We start from the raw sequence: 13,965 nt of genomic DNA, 5'->3' as shown, positions 1-13,965 counted from the left end.
CCGGACTGGTCACCTATACCAGACGCGCCTTCCACCGTCATCGTCCCGTCCTTCTCGGACTCGGTCTAAACCTCACCGAGTGAAGAGATCACAAGAAAACACACACAGAAAACACCCGCCAGCATGGCGTCTCGTTTCTCAAGCCTGAGAAGGCCCGTCGCCATCGCTGCCGCCGCGGCAACTGGTGGTGTCGTCGCCTACTCAACCTTCCTCAGTGGCCGCGGCGCTCACAACTTCGACAAGGCCCTCGTCGAGCTCAAGCGCGATGACCAGGGCAAGATCGTCCCGCCTTCATTCCCCGCGGCAAAGGACCGCGCCTCACAGCTGGCCGACCTGCGCGCTCACAACTCCGATGCCCAAGAATACGACCTCCTTGTCATCGGCGGCGGCGCCACGGGAACCGGCATCGCTCTCGACGCCGTCACCCGCGGCCTCAAGGTCGCCCTCGTCGAGCGCGACGACTTCTCTGCTGGAACCTCGTCCAAGAGCACCAAGCTCGTTCACGGCGGTGTCCGCTACCTCGAAAAGGCCGTCTGGAACCTCGACTACTCCCAGCTCGAGCTCGTCATGGAGGCCCTTCACGAGCGCAAGACCTTCCTCAACGTCGCCCCCCACCTGTCCTCTTCCCTGCCTATTCTCCTGCCCATCCAGAAGTGGTGGCAGACTCCTTACTTCTGGGCCGGCACAAAGGCCTACGATCTCCTCGCCGGTTCCCAGGGTCTCGAGAGCTCCTACTACGTCTCCACCAAGAAGGCCATGGAGGCCTTCCCCAAGCTCAGAAAGGATAACATGGTCGGTGCCCTCGTCTACTATGACGGCCAGCACAACGACTCCCGCATGAACGTCTCTCTCGCCCTCACCGCCGCCTTCTACGGCGCCACCGTCCTCAACCATGTCGAAGTCACCTCTCTGGAAAAGAACTCCTCCACCGGCAAGATCACGGGCGCCCAAGTCCGCGACGTCAAGAACCCCGGCAGCGCCCCCTTCACCGTCCGCGCAAAGGGCGTCATCAACGCTACCGGCCCTTTTGCCGACGCAATCGAGTGCATGGACAACCCGGACCGCAAGCCCATCGTCGCCCCTGCCTCTGGTGCGCACATCATGCTGCCTGGCGACATCTGCCCCAACGGAATCGGTCTTTTGGATGCTGCTACCTCGGACGGTCGTGTCATTTTTGTTCTCCCCTGGCAAGGATACACTCTGGCTGGAACCACGGATAACGCTGCCCCCGTCGAGCGCGAGCCCATTGCCCGCGAGGACGACATCAAGTTCATTCTCAAGGAGGTCAACAAGCTGATTACCCCCGAGTCCGCTCTCTCTCGTGCCGATGTTCTCTCTGCCTGGTCTGGTAAGTTTTCCTCTCATTCACTCCCCCTCCCTCCGATATCGCTCTCAGGCCAGGACCAAGAAACTAACATCTCATGCAAGGAATCCGCCCCCTGGTCAAGGACCCCAACGCAAAGAACACCGAATCCCTCGTCCGCTCCCACCTCGTCACCGTCTCCTCCTCCGGCCTCCTCACCTGCGCCGGCGGCAAGTGGACAACCTACCGCCAAATGGCCGAAGACGCCGTCGACGAAGCCATCAAGACCTTCAACCTCGCCCCCAAGCCCGTCTCCCTCCCCGACATCTCCGGCGCAGGCCTCGCACTCTTCACCACGACCGGCGCCTGCATCACCACCAAGATCCCCCTCGTCGGCGCCCACGGCTTCTCAAAGCACCTCCCCGGCCACCTCATCACCCACTTCGCCCTCGACGCCGACGTCGCCCACCACCTCGCCCACAACTACGGCGACCGCGCCTGGTCCGTCGCCACCACCCCCGCCGACCGCGAGCGCATCATCCCCAACTTCCCCTTCGTCGAGGGTGAGATCCGCCACGGCGTCCGCGCCGAGGCCGCCCTCACGGCAACGGACCTTATTTCCCGCCGCACCCGCCTCGCTTTCCTCGACGCTGAGTCCGCGCTCCGTGCCCTGCCGCGCGTGATCGACGTCATGGCCGAGGAACTCGGCTGGGACGCCAAGCGCAAGGACCAGGAGTGGACCGAAACGGTGCACTTCCTCCGCTCCATGGGCCTGTCCCCCGAGAAGTTCGGCGTCACGCGCGACGAGGTCCTCCGCAGCGGCACCGCCACGTCGGCGTACGCGCCCAAGTCGCAGATCGCGGCCTCGGCTAGCGGTATCAAGTTTGCGCCCAACGAGATCCAGGCTGGTGGTGCCCTGGCGAGAAATATTACCGAGGCATAGAGCAGTCCCTTCTCATCAAGGATGACTGTTCCTCTTGCCTTACTATTTCCTTGTGTTTTTTTGACGATACGTGTGTAAGGGAGACGAAGAGGAGTGAGAGCGAGAGCATTTTGGCCCGAAGAAAAAGTTGAAACCCAACCGGAGCCGATGGATAGCTAAGCTCCGTTGCGTGTGTTGTGATTGAAATCCTTTTTTTTACTTGGATTTCCGAAACGAAAACCCTGGGATACCTAGATAGAACGGGGATATTGGCGTACTTTTGGGGGCAAAGGGGGGATTGGGCATTTTGAGAGCAGCACCGACTGTGTGTACGATTCTTCTCATCTGTGTTTCCCATCCAACCTTTTTTTCTGGGTTTTTTCATTTTCCTTTTTTACCTAGTTCATTAGTAGCTTATGGCATCAAACGCCAGAAGAGTTTCTCTCTCCGGTCACGGGAGCTGGGACTTTGCAGTGCGTTTACAGAAATTATCCGCATAGATGGCTTTGGCCATTGAATATCAAGATATCATTACATGCTGATTGCTTTCATTTGCCTTATTGAGAACCGATGAAATGGTGCTTCACAGGTGCTTGTCTAAATCTATTACGCCTTCCAATATATTCACGTTGTGTCGCCAGACTTCCTTCCCAGCTCTTTGGGCCACTGACTCAGGTCCGTGGTGATCGACTCCATGAAACCAACGAGTGACATCGCATCCCCCAAAAAAACGACGTCATCGCCGTGACTCGCGCAAAAAATGCCCATTCAACCACACACACCCCCATCCTCATCCATCCTTCTTCTCCGGAGGCAATACGCGCCACTGGTCCGTAATCTTCAACCCGAACCCCTCGGCGATATCGCACCCGCCGCGCCCCCACTTCAGCTCAAAGACCCGGCGCCCGGCAGCGACGAGCACCTCAAAAGCCTCTGCGAACCCAGCGGCGTCGTAGTAATACGGTTCGCCCTCGCCGCCGTGCTGGCTTTTCTGCCACGAGTTGCGGTTGTGGTCGCTGTCTCTGTACTTGAAGTTTGTCATTTCCAGGCCCGTCTGGACCACGGCGCGGAATGACTCTGCCTTGTCGTCTACGAGGGTAGCATTCGCCGCGGTCTCGTCGTCTCGCTTGTCGCCCTGTATCTTCTCGTTCTCGGGCTTCTTCTCGGCCGGCGGCGGGGGCGGAGGCGGGGGTGGGGGATTTGGGTCGACCATTTTCGGGACCGTCCCCGGAATCCGGTACAAGACAGAAAGATCCTGGAGGTGCGTCGAGATATCATTGATGATACCCGCCCGACGGTGTTTCATCGTCCAGCCGTCCATGGCCAGGCGCGCGTTCATGTCGCAGTCGGTCGCGTAGTACGGGATCAGCGAGTCCCAACCGCCAATGGCGTCCATCGCGGCACGGTTCACCAGGGTCAAGTGGTCATATTGGTACCACCGGAACCCCCATTTCTCTTTACGTCTCAGCGTGGTATCAAGATCGCGCAGGCAGTTCTCGTATATGGTGCGGTAACCCTGCTGTCCTGCCGCGGGCGGGTTCATGATCTCATTTTGCTCCTCCTCATCGTAGAATTCCCATGTTCGGTCGCCGGGGCGGTGAGTGTCGTCCTTGCCGTCCTCAAAGGAGAAGACGAGAACGTCCTGGTGAGAGTAAAAGTAGTAGGGCCAGTTGTTCTTGTGCGCCTCGTGCAGGAACATGTTCTGCATCTGCGAGAAGGAGAGCAGGGCGGGCGCTTGGATGACGTTGACTCCTAGCCGTTTGAGCGTCGTATGGTTCAGGTAGAACTGGTTCTGAAGGGAGAGCTTGCCCTGGGCGTTGGCGAACTGGACGCCCGTGTTCTCGAGGACATGGATGCTGGAGGGCGGCCAGCCTGCTGTGATGTAGCTAACAACGCATTGGAGAAGGATGGGCCACTGGCGGGTGAAGCCGATGAAGAGCGGCGGTTGCGCATCGAGACCGTAGTCTTTGTGTATGTCGTCGCGGGGGACGTTATGCGCAGGGACCGAGGGGGGCGGCGAGTCGGTGTTGGCGAGGAGGGGGAAGGGATCGATTACCGGGGGCGAGGTGTAGGTCGGTGCCGGCTTGTATACTGGGGTCTCGGAGGAGAGCGACTGCTTGTTGTCCTTGCCACTCGAAGATGGCAGCGGTGTCTTCGTGTGCTTCGCGAGGTTATACAGTGAATCGAGATTTATAATGCTTTCATGGAATCGAACAAGAACGAGGATTAGGGCGAAGAGAGCAGCGAGGGGGAGTATCGTTCGCAAACGGGAATTGATAGCGATCATCTTCAGATTCAGAGAGCTGTGAATCAGCGCATCGCAGGCGGAAGGAGGAGAGGAATGCAGTCGAGCTCGGCGAAGGTAAGGCTCGTGGAATACGACGACGGCATTGTGAGGGAGGGAGAGGGAAGCTGCTGCGCCGCAGGGCAGGCGGGAGTCGATGAGATTAAGTTGGGGATCATGGTTGTGTGAGGCGACACCTGTGCCGCGCGTGTGTGACGAATGGGAGGGTACGTTCCTTCAGCCGCGTTGCGTTTCTCTTGCTGGAAGGAAAGAAATGCCTGAAGAGACTGCCTGGAATGGGCGATTCTCAGACACGCAAGTCGCAACAGGGGGAAAGTGCCATGCAGCTTCCTTGCTTGTTTGGTTCGGAAGGTGGGTGAGTGTGGACTGCTGAGGTGTGTGTGTGGAAGGTGCAACTTTTTTTGGGCCCTGCTATTCGTGTACAAAGTGGAAGGACGTTCCAGAGCTGGGAGATTGGGGGATGTAGCCTGTCGCGCTAATGCTCCAAAAAGCTTAGCTGGCACGGGACGAATGTGCCTCTTTCCGCCCAGCTTGTTAGTCTCAGTTGGACGATTGACCAATTAGAACTGGGTTGCTTTGCGTAGTCGGAATACGGCAGCTTGAGTGGAGGCCGAATCCTTGACTTACAAGCAAATTACTATCAAACAACGAGTACCTCGGATGTCACGTAGGTAGATAGACATGAGTATACGAACTCTGCACTTCAGTTCGTAGCTGTCCAGAAATTTCGCAAGTCATCTTGGCGTCGAGAAAGTCATAAGGCGCAAGGATTCAATACGGTAACTGAATTTGCTCAACGTTTTACCACGGGAATGACAATACCGAAAGACAAGTTATGCAAAAAATCTCTGACTTGGGAAGACTGATCTTGAAGTCTTGACATTCCCTTTGTATTCCAAGCGGAGGTCCGCATTGAATGATTACAAGAAGAGATACGGTGCATATTATGAAGTTTTTCAAAGAGCCCGTCATTCATTTTTCCGCCATCTTATCCATTTGTTCCTCCTGTTTCATCCTCTTCCTCTGGTATGGTCGTGAGAGAGGTTGACTGGTCAGCAGACCAGCTCTCTGGCAATCACTCAAATGTAAGATCATTAGGTCAGGAATACGCTTCATACTTAGCCATGTTATGACCTATATCCAAACAAGCGCTACTTATCGTATGTGCTCAACTTCAAAGAACGATCAAGATTCAAACAGCATGACACAGTACAGGATCGTAGTTAGTCACACGCAGCGCTAGCCAGAAAGATTGACCATAGAGGTCGGCCGCAAAGGTCGAAGGCGGCCGCAAGGGGGCTCACTCATCCTCAACGCACGAAGGTGCTATAGGGACCAACAGTACCTCACATGCCACGGACCGCTACTCGAAGTGCTTGATCGGTAGAGTATCAGTGAAGTCTCCTGAGGTTTTCATACGACAGCATTTCGATTCGGGGTGGTCACCCTTTTTTGGTCTTTTTCCTCTCTTTTATATCCTTAGCCTCAGATATCTCATTACTATCTTCACATTCCGTGAAATATCAAACTCTCATCACTGAGCAAATTCTTTCCCTAGACTTCAACACGAGATCTCAACAGACGCATGCAAGACGGAATGGCAGTCAAGGTCGCCATCGGGAAGATTAAAGTGGCTGCCACCGCAGTTTGACCCGCTGAACGTCTTTATCGTACAGTCACTGCAGGAGATTAGATTTCTTCTGAGTTGGAAGCGGTCAATAGACATACCTCTTCTGAAGAACTTTGATGGATCGCTTGTTGGTGAAATGGATGGCTTGTTGGTGACAGGTATGCATCGGTACGCACCGCTGCCGGTCACCTCGAAGGTGCTTTGGTCTGAGTTGCAAAGATCGTCACTGAAGGAGACGACCTTGGCCCAGTTGTCTCTGACTTCGAGATCCACCGAGTTGGCAATGACGAAAGTGGCGAGGGAGGTGGTCGAGGCAAGAGTGGGGAAGCGCGTCGTGAGTCTTTGGTAGTGCAAGGGCTTAGGTAGTATGAAAAGGAGTACGAGGTTACAAGTGTGATTAAGAGTATATGCATAGGGAGTTGAGTAGGTAGGGAGAGGAGCCAGTGTCGTCTACTTATAGTCATGAAGATGCCGGCGAGGGAGATAGATGGACCGCGGAGGCAGCAAAGCGACATTAGCGCTACAAGAATAGACATCATTATGTCAAACGGCGTCTAGTAAGCCATCTTATTCGGATATATTGAAGAGCACATAGCCACACATGGTGTTATATAAGCCGACCACGAAGAGGATTTTGCTGGCGCTGGCGTCAGCTGTTATTCAAGCACGACTGAACTCTTGTATTACACCGCCATTCCTGTCTTAAACTGATTTTTCAGTGGGGTTTCATGGCCTCTGATACGTTAGTACGAATTTGAAGTGTGAAAACGGCCAGTTCTAAAAGGCTTCGAGGCACCTGGCTTCCGAATTCTCAACTAGGATCGGTGCAAATACCTCGTGTCATGACTGATCCGTGCAAGCCAACATGTCCAGTGAAGGCATTTGAATTTAGGGATACAGCACCAAAAGGGGCTTAGGAGTTGTAAACCATCTAATACTATGGTATCTGCGGCTGTGAAAGGAGGCTGACACCCGAAGTTCGGATCTAGGGCCCGAATACCTTGCATCAATGTACCCTGCCTTAGGTGTGTTGTCATCAGCGAGAAGCATTCCTCTATGAATTCGGGTTTTTCGTACCTTGAAGTCCGAGTGATCCCAATCAACAGAACCCTCTTCCTCTCCAGCCAAAAGATGTTGAATTTTGCTGCCTAAAGTCTCTCGTAAACTTCATTATTATTGGAGTCTGCAGGTTTCTTTGCCTGACAATGAAGGAAGTTGGGGGTAATTTAGTGAGCAAGAACCGAGGGGTAAAACTCCAACTGCACCGGAGAATCCCCGGCTCGGCTCAGTCAGATTACATAAGAAATATTTACCCCGCCAAAAAGCGCATTTGGCCGGCTCACCCCGCCACAGGGCGTGGACTGCAGCACCGAACATCGGGACGGCCGATTACGCCATTCAAACGCTCCAGACGGGAAATGGGTCTCGAGCTGCCGTGAAGCAAATCAGCGTCTTCCAATTTTCGGAGCTTCGTTCTGGAGTACTACGGATAGGTTAATCGAGGAGGCCGACTCACAACCCTCTTCGCCGTGCCGCTCCGACTCCTCTTCTCATCCCATTGCCCTCTTCATGACCTCCCTCGTCCTCCCTCTCTTCCGGTCGCGCATCATCAGCACCAGTACCGCCAGACGAGGTTTCCAGTCCACCGCAATGTCTCTCAGCAGCAAGCTCAAGCCCGCGGCCCGCGTCGCCGGCCGGCGACAGGATGTCTGGTGTGTATTGAGATCCCGGTCGTCGTGAGAGACAGAAAAGTATGCGCCAGCGCTACTTCTGACAAATCTCTGTTGGTCGATGATGAGCAATTGAGTGCAAGATGCTAACCGTGAGACTAGGTCCATCATCAACGAGGCCGCTGCCGCTTCACCCAAGCAGCCCATCGTGAACATGGGACAGGGGTTCTTTGGCTACAACCCTCCCGACTTCATTCTCAACGCCGCCAAGCAAGCGCTGGATCGCGTCGAGTGCAACCAGTACAGCCCTACCAAGGGTCGCCCAAGACTCAAGAAGGCCATTGCGGACGCCTACTCTCCTCACTGGGGCCGCAAGCTGGACCCCGAGACCGAGGTCACCATCACTACTGGCGCAAACGAGGGTGAGATGAGAAGGCCTTGAGAGGAGTGAGATGATCTTAGAGTATGGACTGACTGGTGACTAGGCATGCTGAGTGCTTTCATGGCCTTTATTGAGCCCGGTGATGAGGTCATTGTCTTTGAGCCCTTCTTCGACCAGTAAGCCAGACCGCGAGTGCTGTTCATGATACGTCCCAGGCATGCTGACTCCTTGGAAAGGTACATCAGCAACATTGAGATGCCCGGCGGCAAGATCACCTACGTTCCCCTGCATCCTCCCACAGACGGCGCCACGGCGACATCATCCGCCGCCAACTGGACTATCGACTTTGACGAGCTCGAGCGCGCCATCACACCAAAGACCAAGATGATTGTCCTCAACACACCACGTTCGTCGCCACTTCCCTTGCAGCTCCAAATACAGGGCGTGTTTTGCTGACATGTTGACACAGACAACCCCGTCGGCAAGGTCTTCTCCAAGAACGAGCTCCAGAAGATTGGCGACCTATGCGTCAAGAACGAGATTATCATTCTCTCCGACGAGGTCTACGACCGCCTGTACTATGTCCCCTTCACGAGAATAGCCACGCTCTCCCCCGAGGTCGAGCGCCTCACCATCACCGTCGGCTCCGCGGGCAAGAACTTCTACGCTACCGGATGGCGCGTGGGCTGGCTTATGGGTCCTGCCGAACTTATCCAGCATGTTTCTGCGGCGCATACTCGTATCTGCTACTCTTCCGTCTCGCCTCTGCAAGAAGCTTGCGCTGTCGGTATGTTGCCCCCTCTCTCTCTACCTGTTGCTTTTCCCTAGCAACCTTGGATCTCATTGTGACTAACCCCGCGTCCGACAGGTTTCGAGCAAGCCGAGAAGGAAGGTTTCTGGGACGAGACGATCAAGGACATGAAGGGCAAGATGGACCGCTTCAACGAGGTGTGGAAGGAGCTCGGCATGCCCTACTCGGAGCCCGAGGGCGGCTACTTCGTCCTCGTCAACATGGCCAAGGTTAAGCTGCCCGAGGACTACCCGTTCCCGCCCCACGTCGCCAGCCGTCCGCGCGACTTCAAGCTCGCGTGGTTCCTCATCCAGGAGGTGGGCGTCGCCGCTATCCCGCCCACCGAGTTCTACACGGATGAGAATGCGCACATTGCGGCGGATTACATCCGTTTCGCGGTCTGCAAAGAGGACGAGGTGCTCGAGACGGCCAAGGAGCGTCTTCGTGGGTTGAAGAAGTATATCAAGGAATAGATGAAGATGCGAGTATGTTCATAGAGGATACAGATCGCGGTGACACGAGTATGTACCATGCCTGTCATAATTTCCCATGTTCTTCTACCCTCTTCAAAGAGTGAATAGACAAAATCCGAGCCATATAGTTTCTCCCTCAAACACATTCCTTATCACCCCGCTTGTAGTTGACATGAAACATTCATCTTTGCCTCATCACGCGTCAAGGAACAAATCCCAAGTGTTCAATGGTGATGGTGATGGCGCCGATGGTTAAGCCCACCACCCGTAGACGCCGCGCAAGCATCCCCGACGCCCCCGAGCGCTCCGCCTTCCTGGCAGACGTTCTCGGGACCGCAGTAAGTCACAAAGAGGAGACCCGAGTCGCCCGGTACGGGGACGCCTGCCGGCGCGCACCAGAAGACGGACTGATTGACGTGCGTGTCGTCGATGGACTGCCTGCCCGATGCCAGGGCGCCTTCAATCGCCTTACGGTTGTTTGTATCTAAGCTTGAAGTTAGAATAGAGGCTTCTTGAATGATTCTAACCATAGAGATTAGAAGATTTGATAAAGGGATACCAACCGAGTTTGAGGAGGCGGGAGCCGCAGTAGGTTTCGGCTTGGGTGCATACTACGGCGAAGGCGGCGCTGGTGAGGGTGGAGATGATGGTCGCGATGAGGGCGAGACGAGACATGTTTGCTTTGGCCTCTTTTTCTTTCCTCTCTTCGTGATGTCGGAGATTATGATTGACGACTGTTGAAAAGTTTCTGCAAGGCGTCGGTTTGTCTGAGGCTCATATGCCGGTCGCAACGTTCGTGAAGGGATGGTGGCTCATCCCTTTGGTATCCCTTTGGCACAGGGCGGACGGGACGATGCAAGCGCCAGGTCGGGCTCCGGCTTCAAGCATCACACAATTGAGGAGTCACGCGAGTCAGAAAGCTACATGATTTTGGTAGATGAAGCAGCGCGGTCGCAAGCTGTGTTTTTCTATATGCCCAGGTCCTCGCCCACACCATGGGCATCATCAGGGCTTACGAGATAATACCGCAGGTGGAACAATATCACGAGTGCAACAATTCAAGGGTAAAGCATGTGCCATGATGCTTGATGTAACTACTGATCTGTGTCTTCAGGTGTATCAAGCTATCCGAAAACCTATGAGGGTATCACGAGACCTTGTCGTCTCAACCAAACCATGATCTAGACCCAGCCGATGCCAATTCTTATTACCTCCGCATCATCCTAAACGCCAGCCCAAGCTACAAAAAGGCCTCCAAACTGTCATTACCAGAAGGAACCCCAAATGCTAGTAGAAAAGAATCGTAAGGGGTCGAAAGTGAAGAGCAAGATACCGCAACCGGGCAAGGAAATAGCCGTAAGATCCTTTAGATCTCGCCAGTGTTCGCGGCGCCCGACATCTCGACGTCGCCATTGGCAGCCTCATCCTTGACCTCAAGCTTGGCGACATCAGCGGCAGGAGCGTCCTCGCCATCAGCAGCCTCCTCGTTCTCGGAAGCCGCTTTCTCGGGAGCAGCAGCAGCAACAGCAGCCTTCTTGGTCTTGGCAGGGGTCTTGCGCTTGGCGGCGGGAACCTTCTTGACAGGCGTCTCGGGCTCGGCCTCCTCGTCGGCGTTCTCGTCGCTCTCGGTGGTCTTGGCGGCGGCCTTGGGAGTAGCAGCGGCCTTCTTCTTGGCCGGGGTGGCGCGCTTCTTCTTGGCGGGCGTCTCGATGACGAGCTTCTCCTCGCCGTCCGAGTTCAGGTTGGCGCCACCGGCAGCGGCGAGCTCGTCGGCGTCGTCAGAGCTAGTGGTAGCAGCGGCGGCGGTAGCGGCCTTTCTCTTGGACGGAGTGGCAGTCTTGCGCTTGGCGGGGCTACTGCCGGCGCTGTCGCTGGACTGAGCGGGGAGATCGGAGAAGAGTTTCTTCTTGATGCCGCTCCAGGCGTTGGAGGCGGAGCGCGGGTTGGTCATGCCGCAGGCCGCAGCGAGCTTGGCGTAGTCAACCTGGAAGATAGAAATGTTATTAGCGCTGTCCAATGCGTGAGGTAGATAGCGAAGATTTTAAAGTGAGGGTAGATCTTACCTCGGGAGCGCTCTTCAAGGAGCTCCAAGCGTGCTTGAGGATCTCGAGCTCGCGTTCGGTAAGGGCGGACTTAGGGGCAGTAGCAGCCTCGGAGGAAGAGCCGGCGGAAGACATGATGAGTTAGTATTGATGAGAGTGTGATGAGGATTGAATGATTTGTGACGAGAGGCGAGAACTTGCAAGTAAATATGCAAGAGTGTGAAAGCTGTGGTGTGCCGAAGTGTGACGGAGGAGGAGTGGGTGGGTAGAAGTATGAATTCTGGAAGAAGAGGAATGAGATAGATGTATGAGAATGAAATTTGCAGACCAGCGGGAGAGTGAAGATCCTTTTTATGGGAGGACCTGTGGCAGATGGGTTGCAGATGTTGGAAGGTAGTGAGGAGGCGGGAGAAGTCAAAGGCAGGTACAAGAATGGGAATGAAATTGAGAGCGGTGTGGCAGACGGAGTGAGAGCGAGGATGAGAAAGAAAGTGAGCGAAACTTAAGTAGAGGCAAATGAAAAACTCATATGAGTGGGCGAAAATTCTAATGTGAACGAGAAAGAACGATCGTCCTGCCGTTCTTGACGGCAAGAAGTGGGTGAAAATCACTGAAGACGTCGAAGGCAACAGCGAACTGCCGGCAGATCAAGGCAAGTCAGCCAAGATACTAAAAGACTATTTCCGTGAACGCCAGCTTGGACTGAAATATCAATTACGGGCCATCACGTTTGGCATTTGAGAGTGCTTTACTGATGTTAGACTTCATTGTGTTTCTCTGCTTCAGCGTTGCAGGCTGCAGCATCACAGGAGGCAGGAGGAGGAATTTCAGTCAAGGCCTCAAAGCAGTCTCACCCAATTCATCTGTTGGTCATTCAATGTTTGACTCGAAAGTTCCAATCAGCTTTCTCCGTATTCTGCTGTCCCGTCAGTTCTTTTTTCACTCTGAGAATGATACAAGCCTCTCACTTGAGTGACCCCATGAAGACCCACGAGGCAGGCCGTAACAATCATACATCGAATATCGGCAGGCAAAGCTAAAGGACTCTATAATCTTCACCAGAATCATTTGAAGGTTTGGAGTTTACTTGTATTACCTACTGTTCACTTGCTGATTCCTGCGATGCTTGCTAGCAACCCCTCCCTCGACCCGAGATAATACGCCGCTACACCTATCAGCCCAGGAACCACAACCCATAACGCCTTCCTTGCGAATGCAACCGCCCCTTTCCTGATGATTATCTGAAGCTTCTCGTGGTATGCCTCGTGAGCATTGACATGGGGGAACGGAACATCAGGAATAGGCTTTCCCAAGAAGGCACACAATCGTTCCCATCCATCTTTTAAGTGCAAGTTGAGCAACCGATCAGGGGGTGTCTCTCTTCGAATAGTCGCGTAGTGATTTCGATACCCATCGCGAGCCTTCTCTGGGACTTCTTTCCTTGTCTCTGCACCAAAGGTGTACTTCAACCACGTGAAAGTGATGTCGTCAATCTCAGCCACATACTTGGCTCGCAGCCACGATAAAAATCGCCAGACAGGGTTGAAGGCGACGGTGACGATACTCTCGTCGAAGCTCTTGTACCAGGATTCAATGTCGCGCTCGACAAGGACCACTTTGGAATCAGGGTATGCCGCCACCAGCTCGGGACCGAAGAAGTTAGCTGGCATATCGCAAACGGCCCCGCAGTGACCAAGGAGCTGGTCGAATTCTGTGCGACCGAACGGTTGCTGGCCTGACTTGGGGTTCTGCTTCGCGTGCATGCCCTCCATCCACATTTCGACTTCGCAAATGTTTGAGACCATGGTAAATCTATAATAGACATCGTTGTAGCCGAGGATTATTAGTGCTCGTTGCATAGCTGCATCACGTTAGAATGATTGATGAACCCAAAGGCCTGAACATGCTTAGAAGTTACTTACACGACGTGCCCGTCTTGGACATCCCCAAAGCCAAGACTTCAAGAGGTACGACACGCTTGCATTGCCGCCTGTCAATGTTCAAATCCGGTTTGAAAAGTTCTGGATGCTTCTCTTTCTCACTTTGCATCTGAGACATTGTGAGATGGTTTCATGTAGAAGTTCGCAATACGCCAAAGAGAGTATGGTAGGTGAGATAGAAATCAGCTAGACCCGGATACTAGAGAAACCTTCTCGATAAGGAAGAAAGAGATTTCGTGTTTTCAGGAGCAATCAAACGTAGACATAGGATCGACAATCCTATGTGTACTTTCTCAAGACGAAACCGGCGTTGGTTGTGAACCGAGAACCCCGGTTCCAATAAGTCCTTCAACCCCAGCTTGTCACATTGGATCGTATCATATCCACATATGACAAGCATCTTGTGGCTTCGAAGGGAAGCCATCGTCTCCGCGGCTGGGATCCTAATTTCTAATGCCTTGGCTCCACGTATCGGCCTGCGGGCCGCCTCCAATGAGCCAAGATCTCA

At 54.2% G+C, this 13,965-nt stretch overlaps 8 protein-coding genes across 8 annotated transcripts; 3 read left to right on the top strand and 5 right to left on the bottom strand.

Annotated features, from left to right (window-relative positions):
* Positions 1–123: 123 nt before the first annotated feature.
* CLUP02_01818 (FAD dependent oxidoreductase) lies at positions 124–2,246 on the top strand (the record flags this gene model as incomplete). Its single annotated transcript, XM_049280855.1, has 2 exons — positions 124–1,348; positions 1,429–2,246. 2 exons carry the CDS (start codon positions 124–126, stop codon positions 2,244–2,246), a joined length of 2,043 nt encoding a protein of 680 aa, XP_049136812.1.
* Positions 2,247–3,015: 769 nt separating this feature from the next.
* CLUP02_01817 (uncharacterized protein) lies at positions 3,016–4,512 on the bottom strand (the record flags this gene model as incomplete). Its single annotated transcript, XM_049280854.1, has 1 exon — positions 3,016–4,512. The coding sequence occupies one exon, from the start codon at positions 4,510–4,512 to the stop codon at positions 3,016–3,018; it is 1,497 nt and encodes a 498-aa protein (XP_049136811.1).
* A 1,006-nt stretch (positions 4,513–5,518) lies between these two features.
* Positions 5,519–6,699, bottom strand: CLUP02_01816 (uncharacterized protein; the record flags this gene model as incomplete). The annotated part of the gene is made up of 7 exons (XM_049280853.1): positions 5,519–5,578; positions 5,744–5,829; positions 5,892–5,934; positions 6,110–6,209; positions 6,259–6,304; positions 6,337–6,500; positions 6,542–6,699. The coding sequence occupies 7 exons, from the start codon at positions 6,697–6,699 to the stop codon at positions 5,519–5,521; spliced, it is 657 nt and encodes a 218-aa protein (XP_049136810.1).
* Positions 6,700–7,513: 814 nt separating this feature from the next.
* Positions 7,514–9,475, top strand: CLUP02_01815 (aminotransferase class I and II; the record flags this gene model as incomplete). Its single annotated transcript, XM_049280852.1, has 6 exons — positions 7,514–7,872; positions 7,993–8,252; positions 8,316–8,388; positions 8,449–8,618; positions 8,682–8,999; positions 9,081–9,475. Coding segments are annotated over 6 exons (1,575 nt in total), but the record flags the coding sequence as incomplete, so codon positions are not given.
* A 224-nt stretch (positions 9,476–9,699) lies between these two features.
* Positions 9,700–10,150, bottom strand: CLUP02_01814 (uncharacterized protein; the record flags this gene model as incomplete). Its single annotated transcript, XM_049280851.1, has 2 exons — positions 9,700–9,959; positions 10,039–10,150. The coding sequence occupies 2 exons, from the start codon at positions 10,148–10,150 to the stop codon at positions 9,700–9,702; spliced, it is 372 nt and encodes a 123-aa protein (XP_049136808.1).
* A 36-nt stretch (positions 10,151–10,186) lies between these two features.
* On the top strand, positions 10,187–10,660 carry CLUP02_01813 (uncharacterized protein; the record flags this gene model as incomplete). The annotated part of the gene is made up of 4 exons (XM_049280850.1): positions 10,187–10,211; positions 10,278–10,435; positions 10,485–10,548; positions 10,590–10,660. 4 exons carry the CDS (start codon positions 10,187–10,189, stop codon positions 10,658–10,660), a joined length of 318 nt encoding a protein of 105 aa, XP_049136807.1.
* A 181-nt stretch (positions 10,661–10,841) lies between these two features.
* On the bottom strand, positions 10,842–11,652 carry CLUP02_01812 (uncharacterized protein; the record flags this gene model as incomplete). The annotated part of the gene is made up of 2 exons (XM_049280849.1): positions 10,842–11,459; positions 11,539–11,652. 2 exons carry the CDS (start codon positions 11,650–11,652, stop codon positions 10,842–10,844), a joined length of 732 nt encoding a protein of 243 aa, XP_049136806.1.
* A 968-nt stretch (positions 11,653–12,620) lies between these two features.
* On the bottom strand, positions 12,621–13,575 carry CLUP02_01811 (uncharacterized protein; the record flags this gene model as incomplete). The annotated part of the gene is made up of 2 exons (XM_049280848.1): positions 12,621–13,378; positions 13,440–13,575. The coding sequence occupies 2 exons, from the start codon at positions 13,573–13,575 to the stop codon at positions 12,621–12,623; spliced, it is 894 nt and encodes a 297-aa protein (XP_049136805.1).
* Between the last annotated feature and the right edge of the window lie 390 nt (positions 13,576–13,965).

Source organism: Colletotrichum lupini, chromosome 1 (genome assembly GCF_023278565.1).
Source record: "Colletotrichum lupini chromosome 1, complete sequence".
Classification (NCBI taxonomy): domain Eukaryota; kingdom Fungi; phylum Ascomycota; class Sordariomycetes; order Glomerellales; family Glomerellaceae; genus Colletotrichum; species Colletotrichum lupini.
Note: the sequence above shows the minus strand (reverse complement) of the source record. Positions and strands in the feature narration are given on the sequence as shown.